At 37.3% G+C, this 26,119-nt stretch overlaps 1 protein-coding gene and 1 pseudogene across 10 annotated transcripts in view; one reads left to right on the forward strand and one right to left on the reverse strand.

The window, feature by feature from the left end:
• ATP2C1 (ATPase secretory pathway Ca2+ transporting 1) overlaps positions 1 to 26,119 on the forward strand; it is a 163,820-nt gene that overhangs the window by 41,655 nt on the left and 96,046 nt on the right. For 3 of the 10 annotated variants that reach the window (XM_003829448.5, XM_008954808.6, XM_055110444.2), the window contains exon 2: positions 139 to 324. The exons of 4 other annotated variants lie outside the window; for them this stretch is intronic. In XM_003829448.5, coding sequence (XP_003829496.2) covers positions 319 to 324 — 6 coding nt within the window. In that variant the 5' untranslated portion in view covers positions 139 to 318. The remainder of the gene's footprint in view (positions 1 to 138; positions 325 to 26,119) is intronic. 3 more of the 10 variants (XM_008954806.7, XM_008954807.6, XM_055110445.2) reach the window with 1 other exon arrangement.
• Positions 22,006 to 24,329, reverse strand: LOC129397443 (cysteine and glycine-rich protein 2-like; annotated as a pseudogene).

The following is a 26,119-nucleotide window of genomic DNA, read 5'->3' on the forward strand; positions in this document are numbered from 1 at the left end:
GGCGTGAGCTGGGGACGTTGCGGGCACACGACGGGGCGGGTGCGGGATCTTGGGGAGGGGGCTCCCGAGATAGTGGCTGGGCGGGGAACTCCTTCCTCAGCCTCTCGTCAGCGCCGCTTCTCCTGCTTTCTCTTGCAGATGCTGCTGCTAGGGGTGGTGGGAGCAGCCGTGGGACGCGTGGCCGGGAGCGGGGGTGACAGCCTGGGATTCCGGGGGCTTCTCTTCCTTGTCCTCCTCCTCTCCTCTCTATTCCCAGTGTGGCCGTGGCTGACACTAAAGACTTTGTAGCCATCAACCCGAGTGCAGTTTCGATGGAAAATGAAGGTAAAGGCCCCTGGCCGACCGGTTGCAACGCGGAGTTGAGGGTGTGGTGGTTTGCTTTTAAGTTGTCTTTGTTTTTCCATCTTTTTATTTTCGTGAGCTTATTTATTTACTGTGTATGTGAAGTGTCCAAGGATTTGCTTACTTAGGGTATCCAGCTTTTATTTTGGTAACATGGGGTATTTGAGAGATTGAGGTTCTGTGGGTGACTGAGCTTGATTCAGCTTTCTTGAGGAATTCCTGCTCTCTTCAGCTTAAGGGAATGGGAGGGAAGTTTTCATTTCAGATAGCGTCTGTGCATGTTTAAATAGCTATTTGAAAGGAATTACTCGAGGGGAAGTGGAAATGGGGGACAAGGGGATGGGGCTGCATCTCTGTATATTGGCGTTTCAAGCCTCGATGTGGTGTGTGGCAGGATTCATTTATAAGAAAGCAAGCCATGTTTTATTATCTCTAGCATTGGGGAAAAAACTCATTATTTTTCGATTCACAAAAAAAAACCCAGTGAATTTAATGAAATGTTATGAGGTGAGTGCTTTTCTTAAAGTTCCACCCTATTTCAAAACATCATTTAGGAGGTTGACAGCGGAACCTGTTTGTTCACTGTACACTTTGGACACATTAGATCGTCATTCACATGTTACATGATCCCTTTGGCCTCGTTAAAATATTTAATGCTTTTCCTACACAGCACTGATTATTTTTAAAATTGTTGAACAACTGTGAATAAGTGATTTTTTTCCCCCTCCTGAAACAACACTTATTCTTTGGACTGACTTCTGACTTGTGCGTGATCATTTTTTTCTTCTTCTGCCTTTAACCGGGCTACAAAATACTATAAAAGATACGTAACAAATGACAGTTTTTTCCTCTTGTATAATTTGTTTTAAAAAATATGTGTCTGGTATAAAGGAGCTGCAGTCTTGCTGGCTGCTTCTAATTTGTTTTTCCATTGTTGAGAATGTAAGCTTGATTGTCTGACTAGGACTAGTAATTTTGAAATGGGTGTTTCTTATAGATGCAGTAATGTGTTTTGCTATCTGAGACCTCTGGGCTATGTAGGGAATATGATGAGAGGCATGATTATATTGACAAATTTTACTCTGGATGGATAATTGGCGGAAGACATTTTCTGAAATACTAAAGTGTATAACTGCAGAGGAGTTATACTGTCTAATTGGGTCTTGAGAAACATTTGAAAGCAGTGATGTTTTTGGTGATAAGGAAAATCACTTTTCTGAGCCTTTTTCCTCTCTTTTAAGTTTATTGATTTAAGAAAGGCAAATCCATTCTGCACATGAGACAAAGAATGTTAAATGCATTCATATACTTGTTTCTTGGTAGAAACATCTTTAATAACTTCTAACATTTAATGTATGTTTATGAGCTTGTTTTCAGAATGGTACCAGATTTAAGAGGGTAGCCTAAAGTAGGTGGATTCTTTCATGTTGCTTTTGTTTCTTGATCTCTCAGGAGGAAGAGCATGAGTAATAAAGCCGATTCTCATTATCTACTGAGGTGGGAGGGGGTGGTTGTGAGATAGGAGAATGGTGCCTACTTGTGTCTGTCTCTGTATTTTGTGGCCAAATATGAATTTTGTGGTTTCATAGTAAAAGATTATACAGTTCTTAAAAACGTGTGGGGTTTTCTGTCCCGTTATTCTTGACCATCAAGAGACCATTTTTGTCAGTTTCTCCCTATCGTCACTTTTTTTTATATATAAACAGTTTGAAGAAGAGCCTGTATATAGCCTAGAAATTTTCAAAAGTGACTGACCATATTAAACTACATAGATTGATACCTGTGCCTTTTTATTGTTCACTTGCCTTTTTGTAGTTTTCATCCTTCTTTGATATAGTGTAGTATTAACAATTTGGAGGTGTGAAACAAAAATGGATTCAAGTCTTGACTAACTTGTCTTGAACCACTTAAAGCTGTGTGATTTTAAGTAAATTACGTCACCTTTCTGAGCCTGTATTTCTTCATCTATAAATTGGGATTGATAATCTTTAACTCACAGAATTGAGAGGATTAAATGAGAAACCCTGTATAAATTCTCTTGTGAGGTAGGAATGATAACGTTTAAGAGCTTGAGTTGTGGTGGAACCATGCAGACTGATTTGAATGCTGGATTCGTCGCTTACCATTTGGCTTTGTGCATATTAAAGTTTTCTGTGCTTCCGTTTCTTCATAAAATAAAGATAATGATAGAACCTACCTTATGAGGTTGTTGTAAACATTCAAACAGTATCTGGCACATAGTAAGTGCTCGGTAAATGTTAATTATAAATTGCCTAGCTGAATGTTTGATACATACTAATAGGCCACCTGGCATTAATATTGTCATGACAGTTAAATGTTGGAAGGGGGAACAGTAGTAGCCAAATGCTCAAAATGAAGTTGTCATTGTTAGTTGAGGGATAAGTGGAGTTAGGTAAGGAATTTTCTATGGCATTAGTGCTTTTAAGCCTACAGAAAAAGTTAGGGCTCTACCAAGAAGCCAGGGTCCAGTACAGAAAGAGACAGGTGTGGATTTGAAGCCCGACAAGTAATGTTTTCCTCTCCTGAAAAATCTGACAAGTTACTAGGCTTCTAAGCTTTCTCAGCCTCTAAGTTATCTCATCTGTAAATGAGATAATGCCCTCTTGCAAAGTTGATGTGAGTAATAAATGAAGCCGCCAGAGCAATGTTTGACATACAGTTAACTTGGATGAATTGAGTGATACTGCTGTTCCCTAGTAAGAGTATCCTCCAGTAGGTATGCAGGTAGTTACATTTGTGGGTGTGAACAGTGTAGAGTTGATAGTGTTTCCCTAGAGCATCAGCATGAAGGTTTCTGAGGTAGCTTACAGTGGTGTGGGGAGGAAATGGTTTCATCCATGTGTTGGTTCCTTCAGCAATGGTGGTATTTTCTTTGGCACTTCGGTTTCGATTCTTCTGGACTTTTTTCCTAGGGCCCATTTAAACTTTCTCAGCAAAGCTTGACCAATTTTTAGCTGTAGACTCCAGGATGTTTCATGAACACTTTCTGCTTGTCACTAGGAACGTTTAAAATGTTAATTTCCTGGAATTTTTGGACTACTTAACATTCAGTCGTGAGTTAGGATTTTATCCAGATCCTTTGGAATTTGTTTTTACATGTTTATCACAAATCTAAACAGATCCCGCTTAGGCATCTTGAGATGCACAAGTAAACAGCTCTTAACTGATTTTTAAAAGTTAATTGCATGTTTAAAGTGATAGCTTACTAGAAAAGATATGTCTAGCTGGAGAAGCTTGCACATAGGTTTTCCTTTCTAGTAATGGATTTATTTTTTGGAATAAATTTGGCCTTTCCCATAGAAAATTCAGTGTGACTTTAATACACATGAAACTTTAATATAGCCTTAAATGTTTGACTAGTGGATAGAAATGTAATAGTCTTCAGGATTTCAGGACATGGTTAATTTAAGATTATAGACAGAGCTAATAGATGTAGAGAACAATGCCCCAATCTTTTTCGTTTGAAAATGGTTGTATTTACACTTTACTTTTAAAAGCAGTTTCTTAATTCAATTTCAAATTGTTAATCAGCTAGGAATGTCTCAAGAAAAAATTGCATTACTATAGTTGGAGAAGCTATAGGGAAAAAGGGATGAGAAGCCACCTTAATTTTATTCCTTTAACTGAAAATAGGAAACCAGGTTATAAAAATATATCTTTGGGTGTGGGAAATATAGTTTATGTTGTTTGCAGTTTTGTCCATAAAATGATAGTCTTAATTAGTACTCTGAAAAAGAGTTGAAACTAAAAGAGATTGTATATATGACATTTTGTAAACTGTAGTAATTTAAGCCAGAGGATGCTGTAGAGAGTACTTGTATGCAATAACCTTCTGACAGTTGGATTCCAAATACTTGATTTGTCTTCATATTTTTGTCATTCATTTAAAGTCAGCAGAATTCAGGTCTGTTAACGCAAAGCATTATGAAACAAAATAGTTTCCTAGGGAACACACCCCTAGGGGCCCAGGACTGGTTTTGGAGATCTTAGTTAGCCATGATCTGTTTTGCAAGGTTAAATTTTGTTTTAAAGGTGCCAGGAATACTGTGGCTTGATGGTAAAGTTAGCATGAATTTTAAATTACACCGTTGTTACATGTAGCATCTTAAAATATCTTAAGGATCAGTTCAAGAGGTCCCCTCACATTTACTTTGTTGAAACAAATTCTTTTTAATAATGGTTTCAGGCATCAGTTGTGACAAGGTTATCTTTATGCTTTTCATGTAGACAAATGTTGGTAAAAGGCAGTAAAGGGTGCATCCTGAGGTTAATGCCATCATTTCATGAAAGAAAGGATCTCTCAAAAAAAGGCTAAATTGATAATTTCCTCTTGGATGTATATGACTGCTACTTATATGCATTTGTTAATACAGTTGACCCTTGAACAATGTGGGGGTTGGGGTGCTGACCCACAATGCAGTCGAAAATCTGCATGTAACTTTTAACTCTCTGAAAACTAAACTACTAATAGTCTCTACTGTTGCCTAGAAGCCTCACTGATAACATAAACAGTCAATTAACACATACTTTGTATGTTATATGTATTATATACTGTATTCTTGTAATAAAGTAGAGAAAAAAACTTAGCAAGAAAATTATGAGGAGGAGAAAATATATTTATAATTCATTAAGCAGAAGTGGATCACTATAAAGGTCTTCATCCTCATTGTCTTCGCTTTGAGTAGGCTGAAGAAAAGGAGGGGTTGGTCTTGCTGTCTCGGGTGACAGAAGCAAATCTGAGTATAAGTAGACGTTTACAGTTGAAACTCATGTTGTTAAAGAGTCAACTGTGTATCTTCTGTCTTCAGGCTTTAAGTTGCTACGACAAAAGTATAAATCGTAGAATTACAAATAAATTACACCAATTGTGTTAAATTAGGTTGGTTTAGACTAAACTTGTGATGTGTTTAGAAAAAGTTTGAATGAAATGTTGAAAAGCTGTCCTAGATTATAGACAGAAGACAGTAATAGTCGGGGTCAGAAGCATTATCTTAAGATGGCCGTAACTGGGTGTCTGATTCAATTTCTATCTCTGCTTTTTTAATTCTGCTATAGGTATTAGAGAATGTGTGAATTGGAATTATTTAATATACCTGTTAGTTGTAATTGCTTTCTTAAGTAAAGCCCTTTTGGTTTGACATTTGGTCATTTCATAAACATGCTGACCTAAACTCATGTCCCTCCCTCAGAAGGAAATACGTTAATTTAGTATGACATCCTTTTTTTTCCCTTTGTGCTTATTTATTTATTTATTTTTTTGAGATGGAGTCTCACTCTGTAACTCAGGCTGGGCTGGAACACAGTAGCATCATTATAGCTCACCAAAGCCCCTAACTCCTGGACTAATGCGATCTCCCTGCCTTAGCCTCCTGAGTAGCTGGGATTATAAGCACACATCACTATACCCAGCTAATTTCTTAATTTTTTTAAAGACGAGGTCTTGATATATTGCCCATGCTGGTCTTGAACTCCTGGACTCAAGCAGTCTTATTGCCTTGGCCTCCCAAATTGTTGGAATTATAGGCATGAGCCACCGTGCCCAGCTTTAGTATGACATTCTTTATTCTTTTAGAAAGCTTTGAGATATTGATGCATCCTTATAGAAATTACTTTCATTTATTTATTTACTTACTTAAAACAGCTTGATAAAGTTGGAAAAAGCAGGACCCTAAATAATAAATATATTTGCCATCAGCCTTTTATAGGAAAACTCAGAAATAATAAGTGGAAATATTTAGGATGTCACTCATCAGACTTTTTTTTGAATATGTAAATGTGTTTTTTTGAAAATTTAAACACGCAAAGTAAAAATTAAAAGTTTTGGTTAAGTTGTGAATTTCAGAAATTTATCTTGGTTATGGTGTCCTGAAGTTAAAAAGAATAGAGCATTAGTACATTAGTACATAAACGTTCTGTTATTCTCTGCCTAAGGGCAAGATCCAACTTTGAACCAGGTCCTGGATTTCCTCTCATCTTAAATCGGAGCCTTTTTCATTTGTAGTATAAATAAATTAGCCTTTTGATGCTGTGATTTTATTTGTATATGTTATATATGAGATTTATATCTCTCTTTGTATGCAGGCATTTCACTAGATTTTGTTTGGCCATCTATTTTTAGTGTTTCCCTAGCAGGATGTTTGCTTTACCTGCCTTCATCTAGGTTTCTGCATCATCGGGGTGGAAATATTAGTTGGCTTAATTAAGCTTTCTTTGGGAGTTGTACCTTACTTGCTCTGTTGAGTGTCAGTTCTACCTTCTTTTGAAGCAGGCAAAAGCAGTTCATGGCACAAATGCCAGAAATAGCATGCAAACCACTTTGTAGTGGTATGCAAACTAATTTCTGCTGTGTCCTTTTCTTAATGCTTGTGAGGGTTACTGTTTACTTAAGAGTTAATATTTGGCTTATGAAACTAGTATCAGATGAGAAATTCCAGCATCCCTCCCCACCCCAGAGAAAGATGTGGTCATTGGGGACTGCTCTGAAGTCTGCCAGCCCTCTATCCTAAAAGTTGGTAGATCAGTTATTATATCTTGATATGTACCCCTAATTCATATGAGGGGCCAAGAGAGATTAGTTACTCCTGATTTCATCTGTTAGAAGATAAAGGGAGTTTGGTTTGTATCTATATTAGAGTAATGGGAATGAAGGGTAGGGATGGATGACAGAGATATTTTACTCCTAGGAAAAATCAGCAGGACTTGGACAGTGACTAGATACAGAGAATTAAGGGAATAGTTGAATCAGACATGACTGCAAGATGTCATTTGGGTCAGTGAAGGTGCCATTGATTGTGGTTGAAGGAGTGAGCCGATTTAGGGGCTGGCCGAAGGGAATATATAGGTCAGACTGTCATGATGTGAGGCTCATATAGCTATGCATGGAGAGAGGTGTTAAATCAAGCACCAGGATTCAAAGTGAGCTCTTGAAGGCAGAGACCTCAGTTTGTCCTTTATTCATCTTGAACAGACTCTGGGACGTACCTACTGTCAATTGAATGAAAATGCTGGCTTCTTCCTTCTAAGTGGTTCTCATCTCAGGATTGTTTTGCCCCCAGGGGACATTTGGCAATGTTTAGAGAAATGCTGGGTTGTCACAACTCAAAGTATGCTACTGGCATCCAGTGTGTAGAGACCAGGGATGCTGGTAAGCATGCTACAATCCGTAAGACAGCATCTTCTACCTCCCCCCACCACCCTCAAAATTTTTTAGCCCCAGATGTCAATGGTGCCAAGATTGAGAAACACTGTTCTAACAAACGGCAAGGAAGTTGACTCCTCTAAGCCTTGGTTTCCTCACTTGTAAAGAGATTATGACTACTTCAGGTTTGTTAGAATTAGACCAGGCAGGGTGTGTACAAGTGCCTGGCATGAAAGAGCCTCTCAGCAAATGCTAATTTCCCTTACCTTACTTGATGAATAGATTTAGGGGAGTTACTTTTGGTCTTTTAACTGCTAATTTCAAGGCTTCACGTTTTTTGTTTTTTTTTTTTTTTCTGAGAGGTGAGTGGGATGCCTAGGAAACATAGAGTAGCTTTTATAATCTTAATGCTTTTCTCATGGTTTTATCAAATTATGATTTTGATTATACTTTGGTTTGGGTTTGTACTATTTCAGGATTCAGTATTTAGTGTTCACCTAGCAGTAGACAATGAAGTTAAACCCTTAGTATAGATCAATGAAGTTAAGCCCTTAAATTTTACTTTTTAGCCTGTAAATACATCTTATGTATTATTTATTGCTCACAGAACTGTTATTGTTTGGAAGCAATTTTACTATTCTTTGAAATCAAGACCAAAATGTACTGAATTTTATTTCTCATGGAAAATGCTGGACCTCCTGTGTCTATTGCCTTTTTCCTTTTTATCCATTTATTCTAAGTAGACCCCCCCCGAAGTCAGAACTCTTCCTTAGATTTCCTTTTTAGGGTCTTCATTAGGTGGCTTTCTTTTGCTTGTCGGGTGCCTTTTTACTTTATTTTGTAAGGTGTTGAATATTCCCTTTATTTTGTAAGGTGTTGAATGTTTCAGTGATGTTAGGGACAGGACCACCGATATTTTCATCTCTAATACCAATCCCTTAGTGATCTATTCCAGTCATAGCCTCAGTGTTTAAAGTCTCCTTACATGTACATAGTTGTGTGGCATTCTCATTTTTAGGGAGTCACTGGAATTCTTTGCTGCTATTTCTTTCCTTTTAGGGAAAAAACCGGTTTACTCTTACTATACATTATTTTCTCCATCTATAGAATGGAATTACTGTAGGTTAAAGTCCTTGAGTTCGGTAAACTATGTATTGGACTTACTAATGTACGTTTTATTAATTGCAGGTGGAATTTAGAAATAACATGCCTGTTTTTCATCTTAAACTAAGATTATTTAAATATTCCATTCATTAATTAGTTGGTTAGAAAAATTAGCTTTTGAGGAACACCACTTAAACATGGAAAATAGTAACAGAGTACATTTTGTGACAGCAAATAAATTATCGGTTAACTTAACCGTATAGGATTCAAAGTTGGTAGCTTTAAATGATATTAAATTGTATTTGACTGTCAACTGCTTTTAAAGGCTTACGTGGCTCCCCATTGTACCTGTAGTTATTTAGGTCTGGAAGCACAGGGTGTTAAGAATGCCACCGTAATGTCTTTTCATAAGGGTTTGGTTTGTCATAGCCTGTAAAATTAGGTTCACCAGTTAGCTGCTTTATGAAATGAATGTCATTGGTCATGGTGGGGGAGGTATTAGGAGAAGGTATAAAGAAATCTAAAAAAAGCTTTCTTTCTTTCCCTCCCTCCCTTCTTTCCTTCTGCCCCTTCCTCCCCCCTTTCCTTTCCTTTTTCCTCTTTCCCCTTTCCCATTTCCCATTTCCCCTTTCCCCTTTCCTTTCCTTTCCTTTCCTTTCCTTTCCTTTCCTTTCCTTTCCTTTCCTTTCCTTTCCTTTCCTTTCCTTTCCTTTCCTTTCCTTTCCTTTCCTTTCCTTTCCTTTCCTTTCCTTTCCTTTCCTTTCCTTTCCTTTCCGTCTTCTGTACTGCTAATAAAATAATTGTTGCTCACTGAAGGCTTTAAAAAACACTGGTTGCATGCTTAATATAGGATGGCAACAAAATGGACGGGTTTAAAAAATATGTAGATGGTATGATACCCCTTTCCTCCATCCTTGTACCAAATTTCTTTCAAATCTAGAATAATTTACACAAACAGATGTATCAGTAGATGGAGTATTATGCCCACTTTTTAATTTAATGATCAAAAAATGCCAAATTCTTCCCAGAGTGGCAGTATAATTCAGATGTAGTTAACTGTTGGATGTAAATTCAATTATGGTAGAAAGATTTACTTTACTTTGAGAGGTTTTTCTAAAATCTTCTAAAATTATGTTGATTTTTAAAATTTGAAATAACTTTAGACTTACATAAAAGGTATAAAAATAGTACAAAGAGGTCCTGGATATCTTTTGCCCAGTTACTCCTAATGTTAACATCTTATATAACCATAGTATAATTATTAAAACCAGGACATTCACATTTATAAACTATCCTTTTTCTAGTTCAGGATCCAATTTGGGATCCTACCTTGCATTTAGTTATCATCATGTTAGTCTCCTCCCATCTGTTAAGCTTTTCAGTCTTTTTTTTCTCCCATCTTTTATAAATGTTACTGACACTTTTGAAGAGTACTGTTAGTTATTTTTTAGAATGTTTCTCAATATGGGGTTGTCAGATCTTCACCCGTGATTAGCATGTCTTATGATGGGTGAAGTTAATGTGATCACTTGGTTAAGGCTGTGTCTGCCAGATTTCTTCATTGTAAAGTTACTGCTTTTTCCTTTGTAATAATAAATGTTCATTTTAACCTTGTAGTTGTATAATAATTAGTAATTCATTTGTAATTAATACCTTCCTCTAGTGGGGAGGTACTGCAAATATACTGTGTCCCATCATACTTATCATGGGCCAGTTTTGCAATATCCTGTGTTCCATCATACTTTACATGGGCAAGTTTTGCCATCTATCAATGGTTCTTAACTGGCAGCAGTTATTACTGCTTTGGTCTTTGCTTAATGGCGAGTTTTCTATTTCACTCATTCTTACTATATTTGGAATTCTACAATTAAGGAAGTACTGTCCTCTTATTAATTATCGAATTAATTTATTTACATGGCTTTCTGGATATTTTACCTTATGGGTTAAAATCCAGTAATTGTTGCTCAAGTCATTCTCGCTTTGGTTATTGAGGGCACTTGAAAATTTGTTCCTGTGTCTTTTCTACAATACCCTCTCTCATTTTGTGAGCACTAATTTACTTTCTGGTATCACATGATGTTCTGGGTGTATCTTGTATTTTTCCTGCTTGCACCAGCCATGGAATCAACCATTTTTCCAGGGAGCTGAGTTCATTTTACTAGAGAATGATATCTAGAAACCAAGATCTGGGTGCCAGGTGTGCTCCATGCTACTGGGTGTCATTGCTTCTAGGCTCTCTTAGTAGATAGAGCTAGCAGTGTATATGTTTGGTAACATGTATGAACACATATGTTTTTATTTTCTTATCTATCCATCTATGTATATAAATAAAAAACTGCCAGTGATGCTGCCAGTTCTGTTCTTCCACCATAGGGTCCATTTTGGTCTTTTTTCCTGTTCAGCCCTTTTCTCTTTCTTTGTTACTTCCTTCTCCAAAGGTGAGAAACTGTTCTCAACCACAGTATATTGACTTACTTGTTTCATCCGAGTACACACAAACAAAAGTAGTTTTAGAATTAGTGACCTATTCATTCCCTGGTGAGAAACACAGTTTTAAACTAGAGTACAATATTTGTCTTTAACTTTATGGTATACAGGCAAATTCTGTTTTCAGAAGTTACTTGGGTTCTTTTCATCCCTGCCTAAGGGTTATGTTAGTCACTTGTAATAAAATTAGGTTCACTTGTTATTGTTTGTATGCTGTTTTAAGTTCCTCCTACATCCTGTTTCATCATAGCACAGTATCCCTCTCCCATTTATTTATGATAAAGATGTGTTCTTAAAAGGACTGGATTTGCTTAAGTTTGGGTACAGCTGTAATTGCTTTGCCAGACAGCAGTTAAAGGACATGTGCTTTGGCAATCATTCTCTTGGCCTGGTTCCTTAGTTTCAGCTCTCATTTCTACATCGTTTACACTTGGGAATTGATATCAGCTGTGGCCCCATAACTGTCAGTGCTTGAAATCATGCCCATCGACTAAATCTTATTTGTTCTGTATGCACAGTTTTAGACCCAGAGCCACCTACAGTATGAATACTAATTCTCTCATAGCTGTGGTAAATCATGAAGTATTTTGTAGACCCTGTCCTTTACTGGGTTTTTCTTTTTCAAGATAGAATCACTTACCACAAAATTTGTCATTTTAAAGTGTATAATTCAGTGGTTTTTAGTATAGTCACAAAATTGTATATTGATATAATTCTGGAACATTTTTATCACCCCAGAAAGAAACCCCTTACCCATTAGCAGTCACTTCCCATTCTCCCCTTTCACTAGCCCCTGGTAACCACTAATCTACTTTGTCTTTATGGATTTGCCTGTTCTGGGTATTTCATATAAATTGAATCATACAATATGTGACCTTTTATATCTGGCTTCTAGCACGTGTTAGTACTTCATTTCTTTTTGCGATGGAATAATATTCCATTGTATGGATATACACATTTTGTTTATTCATCAGTTTCTACTTTTTGTCAAAAAATAACACTATTGTGAGCATTCATGTATAGGTTTTTGTGTAAACATGTTTTCAGTTTTTTCAGGTGTATACTTAGGAGTAGAAGTGCTGGGTCATGGTAATTCTATCTTTAATTTATTGAGTAACTGCCATAGTGGTTGAACCATTTTTTCATTCCCACTAGCAGTGTATGAGGCTTTCTTTTAATTAATTTCTCCACATCCTCTCCAACATTTTGCTGTTTTTTTTTTTTTCCATTGCATCCTAGGGGGTATGAAGTGGTTTCACATTGTAGTTTTGATTTGCGTTTCCCAAATGACTAATGATGTGTCAAGGATCTTTTGCATGGATTCTTCATGCAAAAGAATGAAGGTGGGCTCTTATCTCACAGCATATGCAAAAATCATTTCTGCACTCTGACTTCTAATCTGTTGGTTTATAAGTCTTTGCAGATCTAAGTACCACAATGTTTTGGTTACTGTAGATTTTGCGATAAGTTAGTTTTGAAACTAGGAAGTGTGATGTGCTTATTGGTTATTTGTATATCTTTGGAGAAATGTCTATTCAAATCTTTTGACCATTTTGTAATTTGGTTATTTACTTTTTTGTTGAGTTGTAAGAGTTCTTTATATATATGTGTGTACACACACACACACACACACACACACACATGTTTATTCTGGATACTGGATAGGAATATATTCTATACTTGTACCAGTATACAAAGATGTTTACCTAAGAGTGTTCACTGCAGCAATGTTTATAAGATAATTATCAGAGATATGGTTTGTAAATATTTCTCCCATTCTGTGGATTACCTGTTCACTTTCTGAATGGTATCCTCTACATCAGAAACTTTTAAAATTGTGATGAAGTCCAATTTATATATGTGTTTCTTTTATTGTTTGTGCTTTATATATCTAGGAAACCATTGCCTGATTCGATGTGATGAAGATTATAAGAATTTTATAGTTTAACTCTCACGCTTGATCCATTTTGAGTTCATTTTTGCATATGATGTGACATAAGGGCCCACCTTCATTCTTTTGCATGGAATATCCAGTTATCCCAATACTGTTTGTTAAAAAGACTATTCTTTCTCCATTGAATGTCTTGGCACCCTTGTCAAAAATCAATTGACCAGAAATTATGGGTTTATTTCTAGACTCTGAATTCTATTCTGTTGGTTTATATGTCTTTGCTGATGTAAGTACCATAATGTTTTGATTACTGTAGGTTTTGTAGTAAGTTAATTTTGAAACTGGAAGTGTGAGACCTTTAACAGTGTCTGCCTTTCTTTTTTTTTTTTTCAGATTGTTTTGTCTATTCTGGGTCCCTTGCATTTCCATATGAATTTTAGAATCAGTTTGTCCATTTCTGTTAAAAAGGCAGTTGGAATTTTCATAAGCATTGCCTTGAATTGTCCTTTACTTTGAGAATATAATATTCTTACATAGGTACAAACATAAGACTTTTTGAGTACTATGTTTGGGTGTGACCTTATTCTAGGTAACAAGCATTTCACAGAAATAGAAGGCCAAAAGATACATGAAAAGATGTTCAACCTCAGTCATGAAGAAATGCAAATTAAAAACAAAATTATAATTTTTCACTTGTCAGATTGGCAAAGATTAGAGTGTAGTGATGACTAGTCTTGGCTAGACTGTGGGGAAAATAGAAGCTTCTGAGTTTGAAGTTTTTGACACAGTCCCTTTGGAGATCAGTAGCAGTAGCTATCAGAATAAAAAATATGAACAACCAAAGTTTCACTTTCAGAAATGTATTCTGTACCTGTACTTGCACAAATATACCAAGAAGTTTGTACAGGATGTTTACTGCAGCAACATTTGTAATACCAAAAGACAGGAGTCAGCCTAAATATCATCAAGAGGACTAGTTAAAATTGAAGTACTACATACAATGAAATGCCCTGTGAGCCACTGAAAAGAATGAGGCAGGTTAGTATGTAAGGTGACATGGAGTCCAAGATGTATTCAATGACAAAATTTGTTATTGTGTGGTTCTATTAGAAATTTAAAAAAAACACCAGAAATACTTGTATACACACCTGTATAGAAAATGGCTGGCAGTATACACAGAAATAGTTAACAGAGATTACTTCTGGGCAGTAGGACTGGAAATCTCATTAAATCCTTTCTCATTACTTGACTTTATTTAAAACAATGAGCAGGTTTTTGTTTTCTGAAAAATCATTAAGAACGACTCAGTAGTGCAAGTAAAATTAAAATTAATACTACTCTTTAGGAATAAAATATTTGTTTTTTTCTGTCAGTTTGATTGTTTTATATATAATATCTGTTGGTCTCCAGAGCAGTTTGATTGTTTTGTATATAATCCCTGTTGGTATCCAGAGGTAAATGCATTTTATTGTGATTTTTATTGCTGTGTGGAAAATGGATTAGAATTAGTTCTTGGGTACAAATATTTAATAGTATTTGGAACCATATTTTTCATTTCTACATATTGTAAGTATGGGAGAAAAATAAGATTTATCTTTTAAGAGTTGTGATTGTGCTAGTTTTTAATTCATCAAATGAAGAATATTTAAGAATATTTAATTCTTTAAGTACAAAGAATATTTAAGAATACTTAAGAACATTGAAGCCTGATTATGCCACTGTTCTTTGGGTTCATGCTCTGGAACTTAAGGTTCAGTGAGGAAGGTAACCATTTCACAGTATCTCCCTTAAGAAAGGTTACTGATACATTTTCAGAAACCTTAGTACCACAGGCAGTAAGGAGGCAGTGAGATCCCTCTGGATTTTGCCAGACCGTTCCTAGAATTTTTAAGGTGAGGGGACCAATTTCCCACCCCATATAGAAATGGCACCAACATCTCTCCTAGAAACTTCCTGGTGATTGGAAACTTTTTATCTGTTGATGCTGGTTCTGTCTTTAGGGAGAATGTCATGTTTCATGTAACATATCTTAAAATATTTGAAGATACCTGTCATATCCTTTATTTAGAAATCTTTATTGAAATCCAATTAATGGTCAGGTACTGCCCTTCATACGTCTCTAGGCCGAATATTCCTAATTCCTTCCACTGATCATCTTAAGACCTCATTTCCAGAAATGTCACCATAGTATGCCATGCTTGGTAGCAGGCTCTAATGATGCCCTAAACTGAATATAGACTTCTCAAGGTGTGGTTGGATTGTTGTGAAATATTCTAGGCTCATTGACTCGCTTGGACTAAAAAGCTATCTTTCTCATAATGCAGTTTAGGATAATGTTTACCTTTTTAGCAACAGGTTTACACTGAGAATGCTTTTACAGCTCTTTAAATGATGTATGAGGTCAACTTAACCCATGTGTTTGTCTGAATTATTATTGTAGAGCCTTAGCATCTGGTATGTTAGTAGTTGGTTTTACAGTATAGTAGTAGGTTTTATATATATATTTATATTTATATTTATTCATTGTCAATAGAGTTAGGGTCTCACTATGTTGCCCAGGTTGGTCTTGAACTCCTGGGTGCAAGTGATCCTGCTGCCTTGGCCTCTTAAAGTGCTGCGATTACAGGCATGAGCCACGGCACCCAGCTAGTAGTAGGTTTTTACATTTATTTCTAATAAGTATACGTGTATGCTTTTGTAAATGTTGAGGTGGTGGTATATTGCCTCTTCTCGTTGATTCTGCCTGATAATCAGCTTGTTAGAATTTTGTTTTGGTTTGTAGTTCTCCTTGAAGAGGTCCTTCACATCCCTTGTAAGTTGGATTCCGAGGTATTTTATTCTCTTTGAAGCAATTGTGAATGGGAGTTCACTCATGATTTGGCTCTCTGTTTGTCTGTTGTTGGTGTATAAGAATGCTTGCGATTTTTGTACATTGATTTTGTATCCTGAGACTTTGCTGAAGTTGCTTATCAGCTTAAGGAGATTTTGGGCTGAGACAATGGGGTTTTCTAGATATACAATCATGTCGTCTGCAAACAGGGACAATTTGACTTCCTCTTTTCCTAATTGAATACCCTTTATTTCCTTCTCCTGCCTAATTGCCCTGGCCAGAACTTCCAACACTATGTTGAATAGGAGTGGTGAGAGAGGGCATCCCTGTCTTGTGCCAGTTTTCAAAGGGAATGCTTCCAGTTTTTGCCCATTCAGTATGATATTGGCTGTGGGTTTGTCATAGATAGCTCTTACTATTTTGAAATACGTCCCATCAATACCTAATTTATTGAGAGTTTTTAGCATGAAGGGCTGTTGAATTTTGTCAAAGGCCTTTTCTGCATCTATTGAGATAATCATGTGGTTTTTGTCTTTGGCTCTGTTTATATGCTGGATTACATTTATTGATTTGCGTATATTGAACCAGCCTTGCATCCCAGGGATGAAGCCTACTTGATCATGGTGGATAAGCTTTTTGATGTGCTGCTGGATTCGTTTTGCCAGTATTTTATTGAGGATTTTTGCATCAATGTTCATCAAGGATATTGGTCTAAAATTCTCTTTTTTGGTTGTGTCTCTGCCCGGCTTTGGTATCAGAATGATGCTGGCCTCATAAAATGAGTTAGGGAGGATTCCCTCTTTTTCTATTGATTGGAATAGTTTCAGAAGGATTGGTAGCAGTTCCTCCTTGTACCTCTGATAGAATTCGGCTGTGAATCCATCTGGTCCTGGACTCCTTTTGGTTGGTAAACTATTGATTATTGCCACAATTTCAGCTCCTGTTATTGGTCTATTCAGAGATTCAACTTCTTCCTGGTTTAGTCTTGGGAGAGTGTATGTGTTGAGGAATTTATCCATTTCTTCTAGATTTTCTAGTTTATTTGCGTAGAGGTGTTTGTAGTATTCTCTGATGGTAGTTTGTATTTCTGTGGGATCGGTAGTGATATCCCCTTTATCATTTTTTATTGCGTCTATTTGATTCTTCTCTCTTTTTTTCTTTATTAGTCTTGCTAGTGGTCTATCAATTTTGTTGATCCTTTCAAAAAACCAGCTCCTGGATTCATTGATTTTTTTGAAGGGTTTTTTGTGTCTCTATTTCCTTCAGTTCTGCTCTGATTTTAGTTATTTCTTGCCTTCTGCTAGCTTTTGAATGTGTTTGCTCTTGCTTTTCTAGTTCTTTTAATTGTGATGTTAGGGTGTCAATTTTGGATCTTTCCTGCTTTCTCTTGTGGGCATTTAGTGCTATAAATTGAGGATACAAACAAATGGAAGAACATTCCATGCTCATGGGTAGGAAGAATCAGTATTGTGAAAATGGCCATACTGCCCAAGGTAATTTACAGATTCAATGCCATCCCCATCAAGCTACCAATGACTTTCTTCACAGAATTGGAAAAAACTACTTTAAAGTTCATATGGAACCAAAAAAGAGCCCGCATCGCCAAGTCAATCCTAAGCCAAAAGAACAAAGCTGGAGGCATCACACTACCTGACTTCAAACTATACTACAAGGCTACAGTAACCAAAACAGCATGGTACTGGTACCAAAACAGAGATATAGATCAATGGAACAGAACAGAGCCCTCAGAAATAACGCCGCATATCTACAACTATCTGATCTTTGACAAACCTGAGAAAAACAAGCAATGGGGAAAGGATTCCCTATTTAATAAATGGTGCTGGGAAAACTGGCTAGCCATATGTAGAAAGCTGAAACTGGATCCCTTCCTTACACCTTATACAAAAATCAATTCAAGATGGATTAAAGATTTAAACGTTAGACCTAAAACCATAAAAACCCTAGAAGAAAACCTAGGCATTACCATTCAGGACATAGGCATGGGCAAGGACTTCATGTCCAAAACACCAAAAGCAATGGCAACAAAAGCCAAAATTGACAAATGGGATCTCATTAAACTAAAGAGCTTCTGCACAGCAAAAGAAACTACCATCAGAGTGAACAGGCAACCTACAAAATGGGAGAAAATTTTTGCAACCTACTCATCTGACAAAGGGCTAATATCCAGAATCTACAATGAACTCAAACAAATTTACAAGAAAAAAACAACCCCATCAAAAAGTGGGCGAAGGACATGAACAGACACTTCTCAAAAGAAGACATTTATGCAGCCAAAAGACACATGAAAAAATGCTCATCATCACTGGCCATCAGAGAAATGCAAATCAAAACCACAATGAGATACCATCTCACACCAGTTAGAATGGCAATCATTAAAAAGTCAGGAAACAACAGGTGCTGGAGAGGATGTGGAGAAATAGGAACACTTTTACACTGTTGGTGGGACTGTAAACTAGTTCAACCATTGTGGAAGTCAGTGTGGCGATTCCTCAGGGATCTAGAACTAGAAATACCATTTGACCCAGCCATCCCATTACTGGGTATATACCCAAATGACTATAAATCATGCTGCTATAAAGACACATGCACACGTATGTTTATTGCGGCAGTATTCACAATAGCAAAGACTTGGAACCAACCCAAATGTCCAACAATGATAGACTGGATTAAGAAAATGTGGCACACATACACCATGGAATACTATGCAGCCATAAAAAATGATGAGTTCATGTCCTTTGTAGGGACATGGATGAAATTGGAAATCATCATTCTCAGTAAACTATCACAAGAACAAAAAACCAAACACCGCATATTCTCACTCATAGGTGGGAATTGAACAATGAGATCACATGGACACAGGAAGGGGAATATCACACTCTGGGGACTGTGATGGGGTGGGGGGAGGGGGGAGGGATAGCATTGGGAGATATACCTAATGCTAGATGACGAGTTAGTGGGTGCAGCACACCAACATGGCACATGTATACATATGTAACTAACCTGCACAATGTGCACATGTACCCTGAAACTTAAAGTATAATAAAAAATAAATAAATTAATTAATTAATTAATTTAAAAAAAAAGAATTTTGTTTTGGTTATGAGGCAAGGTGGGTATCCCTCTCCAGCCTTGAGTTAATGTCATCTTGGATAAGTATGCTATTCAGTATTTATCTGAGTTGTTGATAAAATATTAACAGAATAGAGCCTCGTGGCATACCTAGTGGTACTGAGTTATTAATACTACTGGCTCACCTGTCAGAAATTATTCAGTTTAGCTGTGTATTTTCATGTGACAGTGTTTATAAAATGTCTTGTTGGCATCAGAAGACTGTACAGCCTTACTCTACTTAAGACATGCTGTTTTTAAATCATTGTTTTCTCCTTTTCCAAAGTTGAAATCTGCTGTATTTATTTAAGATTTTTTTGGTGTGTGTATGGGGGAAGAGGGGAGGTGGAAGGATGAAAAGATTCTTTGCACTAAGTTTGCTTTTGGTTAAAAAGAAGCCTGTATTCTTAGATCTTAAATCTAGTCTCACTATACTAAAATTAGTCCTCTAAACTGGATTTACTTTGAAACTTTTGGATGACCTGACTAATTTAAATATTGTACAATAGTTAAGAAGGAGGACTTTTAGTGTTACACAATGGTTCGGTTCCTGGCCATATCACTTACTAGTTTTGTTAATTTCTTTTTGTGTTGGGCACATTACTTCTTTAATCTTTAATTTCCCTATCTAAAAAAGTAGTAAAAATAATGCCCTCTTCAGATTGTTTTCCGAGGATTAAGTGAAGTATTAGAAATAAAGCACTCAGCATCAAGCACTGGTACTTAGCAGCTTAACGGGCAAACCTGCTCTTTTCCTCCTCCTCCTCCTCCTTAGTACTCTTCTTCCTATTATGTTTCCTCCAACTGTTACTGTGATAACATATAAATGACTAAATGTGAAATCAGTAGAGTTTTAGACTTTTTTTTTAACTCAAAGCTTCAAACTAAAAACAGCGTATTTCTTGCAGATCCTTTAAGGATAAATAGTTGATCTTTTAAAATGAAAGTGCCCTGTGAAAGTTTCATAGCTAAACATTTTTGTTCTTTAGTTTAAGGCTTAAGCCATATAGGTTTTTTTGTTTGTTTTTTTTTTATTTGTTTTAACTAGTCAAGTGCATTTCAGTGAGAAGGGAGAAAGAGTAGAAAGGTGTTGGATCTGTAACTGACTGTGAACAATCAGTTGAGATAACTCAACTGCCTTCAGACCAGCCAAGCCCTATAGTTTTACAAGGAAAAACCCATTCAGGTTAGTAACTCATGTTGAATTACTTTTGGCTACTTTGTGTTCAGTAATATCATTTTGGGGTGTCTTTGTCTTTTTTGGGGGGCAAGGAAATGGGGTCTTGGTATTTTGCCCAGCTTGGGCTTGAACTCTTGATCTTCTGCGTTAGCCTCCTAAGTAGAGGGTGTCTTTGATTATATCTTAATAAAAGGATTGGAAGTTGAAGCAAGGAATTAAAAACATAGATGTGAATTACTGATAGATGTTAGGCAAGTAGTTGTGTAGGTGGGACTAACTTGCTTGACTAAGATTTTGATTGCCCATCCCTTTCACGTTCTACCTCCCTACCCCATAACATACCTTGAACATGAAAACATGGGAAACATAGATTTCAATAGAAGAAGCCCAATTATTTGTGAATAAGTATGAGAACCATCTGGATATTCTGCAGTTGTTATAATACAGAGCAAATAGAGCATTAGCACCTACGGGAAAGCAGTTGGATTGTTGAATCTTCTTTGACTTGTTTGTTGCTTTGGATGACAGGAGGGTTCCTTCCTACCTCTTAGTAAAGATTGGGAAAGAAAAGAGTTAATTGTGAACTTACTGGGATTAATTCATTCTGGGTTTTTTTTTTCCCCCCCTTGAGACGATGTTTCACTCTGTTGCCCAGGCTGGAGTGCAATGGCGTGATCTTGGCTCACTGCAACCTCCGCCTCCTGGGTTCAAGCGATTCTCTTGTCTCAGCCTCCCAAGTAGCTAGGATTAAAGGCGCCTGCCACTACGTCCAGCTAATTTTTGTATTTGTAGTAGAGACAGGGTTTTACCATGTTGGCCAGGCTGGTCTCGAACTCCTGACCTCAAGTGATCCACCCGCCTCAGCCTCCCAAAATGCTGGAATTACAGGTATGAGCTACTGCGCCCGGCCTAATTCATTCTTAATTAGAAGAATGTACAGTTTTTGTTTAGGGATATAGTGTTAGTTGAAAAAATTAGGGAAAAAGTCTGTTACTTAGCTTAGTTTTTCATTTATCCTTTTATTTAGCAGTTACTGAGTACCAGCTATATGCCAGGCATGGTGAGTGTTGGTTTGTGTGACCTGCAGTTCTTGTAGCTATTGAGTTTATAGTGTAGTTGAGGGAAAAACACGTTTGGATGAGCAGTGATAGTTAAGTGGTAGGGGACTGAGTGTGAGTAATCGGTTCAGGGTTGTCGCAAGCCAACACAAAAAAGCTCATAGAAGGAATGAGGCCTAAAAGCTTAGTGTAGGGCATGGAGTGTGCAGGCTGGACCTGGCTCTTGCCTGCAGAAATGTGCTACAAGCATTTCAGACAAAGGAACTCAGTGGTAGACCTCCTCTACATATGCCACTTCAGTAGTGTGGTTTTAGATTTTATATTTAGCCATTTATATTTAGCCTGAGGCGTTCTGAGTCAGTCCAAATCCACTGTCACTAAATAAATGGGTTATGTATCTTAATAATAGAGGATTAGCCATCCTTATATGTGAAGGGCAGCATTACTGGTACATGTAAAGCAAACTTATTTGTGACAACAGAATATTTAAGTATAGTTAATAAATAGGATTCTTATAGTCTCCTATTAGGTAACATTCCTTTTAGAGATCCTCATAGAGTATGAGTATTTAAAGTGAGGTGGAGGCCAGGCACAGTGGCTCACGTCTGTAATCCTAGCACTTTGGGAGGCTGAGGTGGGTGGATTGCCTGAGCTTAGGAGTTTGAGACCAGCCTGGGCAACACGGTGAAACCCTGTCTCTACTCAAAAAAAAAAAAAAAAAAAAAAATTAGCCAGGCATGGCTGCATGTGCCTGTAATCCCAGCTACTTGGGAGGCTGAGACAGAAGAATTGCTTTAACCTGGGAGGCAGAGGTTGCAATGAGCAGAGATCGCGCCACTGCACTCCAGCCTGGGCAACAGAACAAGACTCCATCTCAAAAAATAAAAATAAATAAAAAAATAAAGTGAGGTCGAAACTATGATTTTCTTGGAGGACGGGCCCAAAAGGTGATTGATTAGTAGGGTTAAAGATTAAATTTGTGCTTAAGTTTATATGTATATTTTTTCTTTCTTCTTTTTTTCTTTTCAAAGCCATTATGTATTGCTGCAGTACCAATTTCTTTTGCCTTAGCGGGGAAACAGCTGGTACCATTGCAGGCAGAATTCAAGTTCCCTGATTAATGAAGTGGAGGACTGTTTGAATCTTTAATGTCTTACCTTAATGTGTAACTTGACCCCTCAGTTCTCCTTTTTCTTTTTTTATTCAGCCACTCGACAGCTCAATTTTTCTTTTTCTTTTTTTATTCAGCCCTCAGTTCTCTATCTTTTTATTGTCCAAAAACCATACAAATGGTGTTTTCTTGCCCACTTTTCTTACTCATGTTGAGGATTGGTTTTTCTAAACATAGCTTTTGTAAATCAATGTGTACTGACTGATTTCACTTCCCTGATTGTATCCTTAAAGCAGCTAAGGTCATTGGTTACTAGAAATGAAGTACACACAAGTCCCTGACTTGTGATGGTTTGACTTAGGATTTTTCAACTTCACGATGGTGTGAAAGCAGTAGACATTCAGTAGAAACTGTACTTCTGTTCTTCACTTTCAGTACAGTATTATTTATTAAATACATGAGATAGTCAACACTTTATAAAATAGGCTTTGTATTAGATTATTTTGCTCAACTGTAGGCTAATGTAAGTGTTGCTGAGTGTGTTTAAGATAGGCTATGCTAAGCTATGATGTTCGCTTCGGTAGGTTAGGTGTATGAAATGCATTTTTGACTTGTTACTTTCAACTTATGATGGATTTGTTGGCATATTATCCCATTGCAGTTGAGGAGAATAGTGGATTCTATGAAGATAAACTTAACTACCAGGTAAAAGACATTTCTTTTTTTTAAAAGCAGATTAATAATATGTGAACGCCTTTGGATTTGTTTTATCTAAGTAAGACTTTAGATTTTGTTGTGTTATAGATGGTTTGCAATTGTGTTTAACACATAACAGCTGGGAATGAGTGCCAGAGTATTATTTCTGAATCTTGCTTACATGGTAGTGTGTGCTAAAAATTAAGATGTAAAACTTTTGCTTTTATTTTACCTCGACATTTAAAAACACTAGTAAAACTTGGGATCAGGTGAAAACTTTTTTGTTTTACTTGCAAAAATATTCTCTTAAAAATATTGTGGTAAAGAGATCTAGCCTCTTAATGAATTTTAAAGTATACATTATTGTTGGCTATAGGTACAATGTTGTACAGCAGCTCTCTAGTGCTTATTCATCTTGACTGACTGAAACTTCGTGAGCTTTGATTAGCTACTCTCCATTTCCCCTTCTCCCAGCCTCTGCTAACCATCATTCCGCTCTTTGATTTTTATGAATTTGTATTATTTTAGATAGTGGAGTTATGCAGTCATTTGTCTTTTTGTGACTGGCTTATTTCACTTAGCATGGTGTCCTCAAGATTCACCCATGTTGTGCCATTTTGTAGAATTTCTTTTTTTTTTCAAGCTGAAGTTTTATTTAAATTGTAAAAGAAATGGTTCCCAAAAAATGCTGGCGAATAAAGCAAAAGGATAAGATATAGTGCTCCCTTCCTACGAGTTAGCTAGCCTATCCGAGTACAGGGTAATATATAGTACTTAATGCTGGTAGAATTTTGCAGTAGTTTAGAAAGATTATCTGTGCCTAGCTTATGAAGAGATTCTCAGTGTGTGAAGCTTGGTTCTGGGTTTACACCTTACTGGGCATGAACAACAGCCCTCTCCTTGGCCATAGCCAAATCCCTTGGGCCCAAAGTTCTTTGCATAGCACCCTTTACAATAGATTTCACCTTCTTTTTCAGTCAGGAGTTGTTGATTCAAGACTCTTCCCACACTTTGCACATCGGAAATAGTTTTTGTTCCAGGGCTTTCCAGCTCCAGTTACCTTCTCAGCAGCATGTACGGAATCCCCACATCTGGAACACTTCTCAGCACCTCTGTATTTCTGAGCAAATTTAGAAGTCTTTGGATTTGTTTGTAGGCATGTGAGGCTGAACACTCTGGCTTGATGCCCAGGCTCTCACCACGGTCCATGTTAAATATGCCAGCGCCCTGGCCGTAAACTGTAGCCTTTTGGCCCATACTTCTTTCCATAGCAGGATTTGCAGTAAATCTCTTAATCATGAATTGCCACTGTCTTGCTATCTAAATTATTCCTGCAAATCATGCATAGAAAGCAGCAGCGGTGGGCCGGGCGCGGTGGCTCACGCCTGTAATCCCAGCACTTTGGGAGGCCGAGGCGGGCGGATCATGAGGTCAGGAGATCGAGACCATCCTGGCTAACATGGTGAAACCCCGTCTCTACTAAAAATACAAAAAATTAGCCAGGCATGGTGGCGGGTGCCTGTAGTCCCAGCTACTCGGGAGGCTGAGGCAGGAGAATGGCGTGAACCCGGGAGGCGGAGCTTACCGTGAGCCTAGATCGCGCCACTGCACTCCAGCCTGGGCAACAGAGCAAGACTCCGTCTTAAAAAAACAAACAAAAAGCAGTAGCGGTGGAAGCTCCTGCCATTACACTGCACCTCTTCTGCGTGGTGCACGGCCCTCCCGCAGACCCCACACTTGTTTCCACCTCTCCACGCAGGCATTTTGAGCTGGAGGCAGGAGCACGCATCACAGGCGGAGCTAGAGAGGCTGGGCTGGAGGGAGTGTCCAGGGAGTCCGAGATCCCTAGAATTTTAGAATTTCTTTCTTTCCTTTTTTTTTTATTGAGAGAGTTTTGCTCTTTTCGCCGAGGCTAGAGTGCAATGGCGCGATCTCAGCTTACTACAACCTCTGCCTCCCAGGTTCAAGCGATTCTCCTGCCTCAGCCTCCCGAGTAGTTGGGATTATAGACGCCCACTACCACACCCAGCTAATTTTTATAGTAGAGGAGGGGTTTTACCATGTTAACCAGGCTCTCGAACTCCTTACTGCAGGTGATCCGCCTGCCTCAGCCTCCCAAAGTGCTAGGATTACAGGCATGAGCTACCACGCCCGGCCTAGAGTTTCTTTTTTAAGGCTACATAGTATTCCATTGTACATATATTCCTCATTTTAAAAATCCTTTCATCTGTTGGTGGACATTAGGTTTCTGCAGCTATCACTATCACATTGTGAATAGTGTTGTGGTGAACATCGGAGTGGTAATATCCGTTTGAGATCCTGATTTCATTCTTTTGGATAAATACCCCAAAGTGGGACTTCTGGAATATATGGTAGTTCTGTTTTTAAATTTTTGAGGAAGCTTCATACTTTTTTCCATAGTGGCTGCACCATTTTGCATTCCCACCAACAGGATTCCAATTTCTTCACATCCTCACCAACAGTAGTTGTGTTTTGTTTTGTTTTGGTTTTTTGATAATAGTTTTCCTTACAGGTGTGAGGTAATATTGTGTTGTGGTTTTGATTTTCATTTCCCTAATGGTTAATGATGAGCATCTTTTCATGTGCTTACTGCCCATTTGTATATCTTTGGAGAAATGTCTGTTGATGTCCTTAGCACATTTTTAAGTTGAGTTATTTGTGTTTTTTTACTGTTGAATTATTGGAGTTCTTTATATATTTGGAGACTAGCCCCTTGTCAGATGTTTGCAAATATTTTCTCTCATTCCATAGGTTGCCTTTTACTCTGTTAATTGTTTCTTTTGCTGCGTAGAAGCTTTTTAGTTTGATGTAGTCCCACTTGTTTATTTTTGTTTTGGTTGCTTATGCTTTTGGTATTAAATCCTTGAGATAATCGCCGACACCAGTGTCACGAAGCTTTTCCTGTATGTTTTCTTCTAAGAGTTTTAGTTTCATGTCTTAGGTTTATTAAATCATTTTCAGTTGATTTTTGTGTATGGTGTAAGAAAAGGGCCCAGTTTATTTTTTTTAGGTTTTTACATGTAGATATGAAGTTTTCCTGATGCCATTCCTTTCCTCATTGTATATTCTTGGCATCTTTGTTGAAGATCAGTTGACCATATATGTGTGGAC

Source organism: Pan paniscus, chromosome 2, assembly GCF_029289425.2.
Source record: "Pan paniscus chromosome 2, NHGRI_mPanPan1-v2.0_pri, whole genome shotgun sequence".
Classification (NCBI taxonomy): domain Eukaryota; kingdom Metazoa; phylum Chordata; class Mammalia; order Primates; family Hominidae; genus Pan; species Pan paniscus.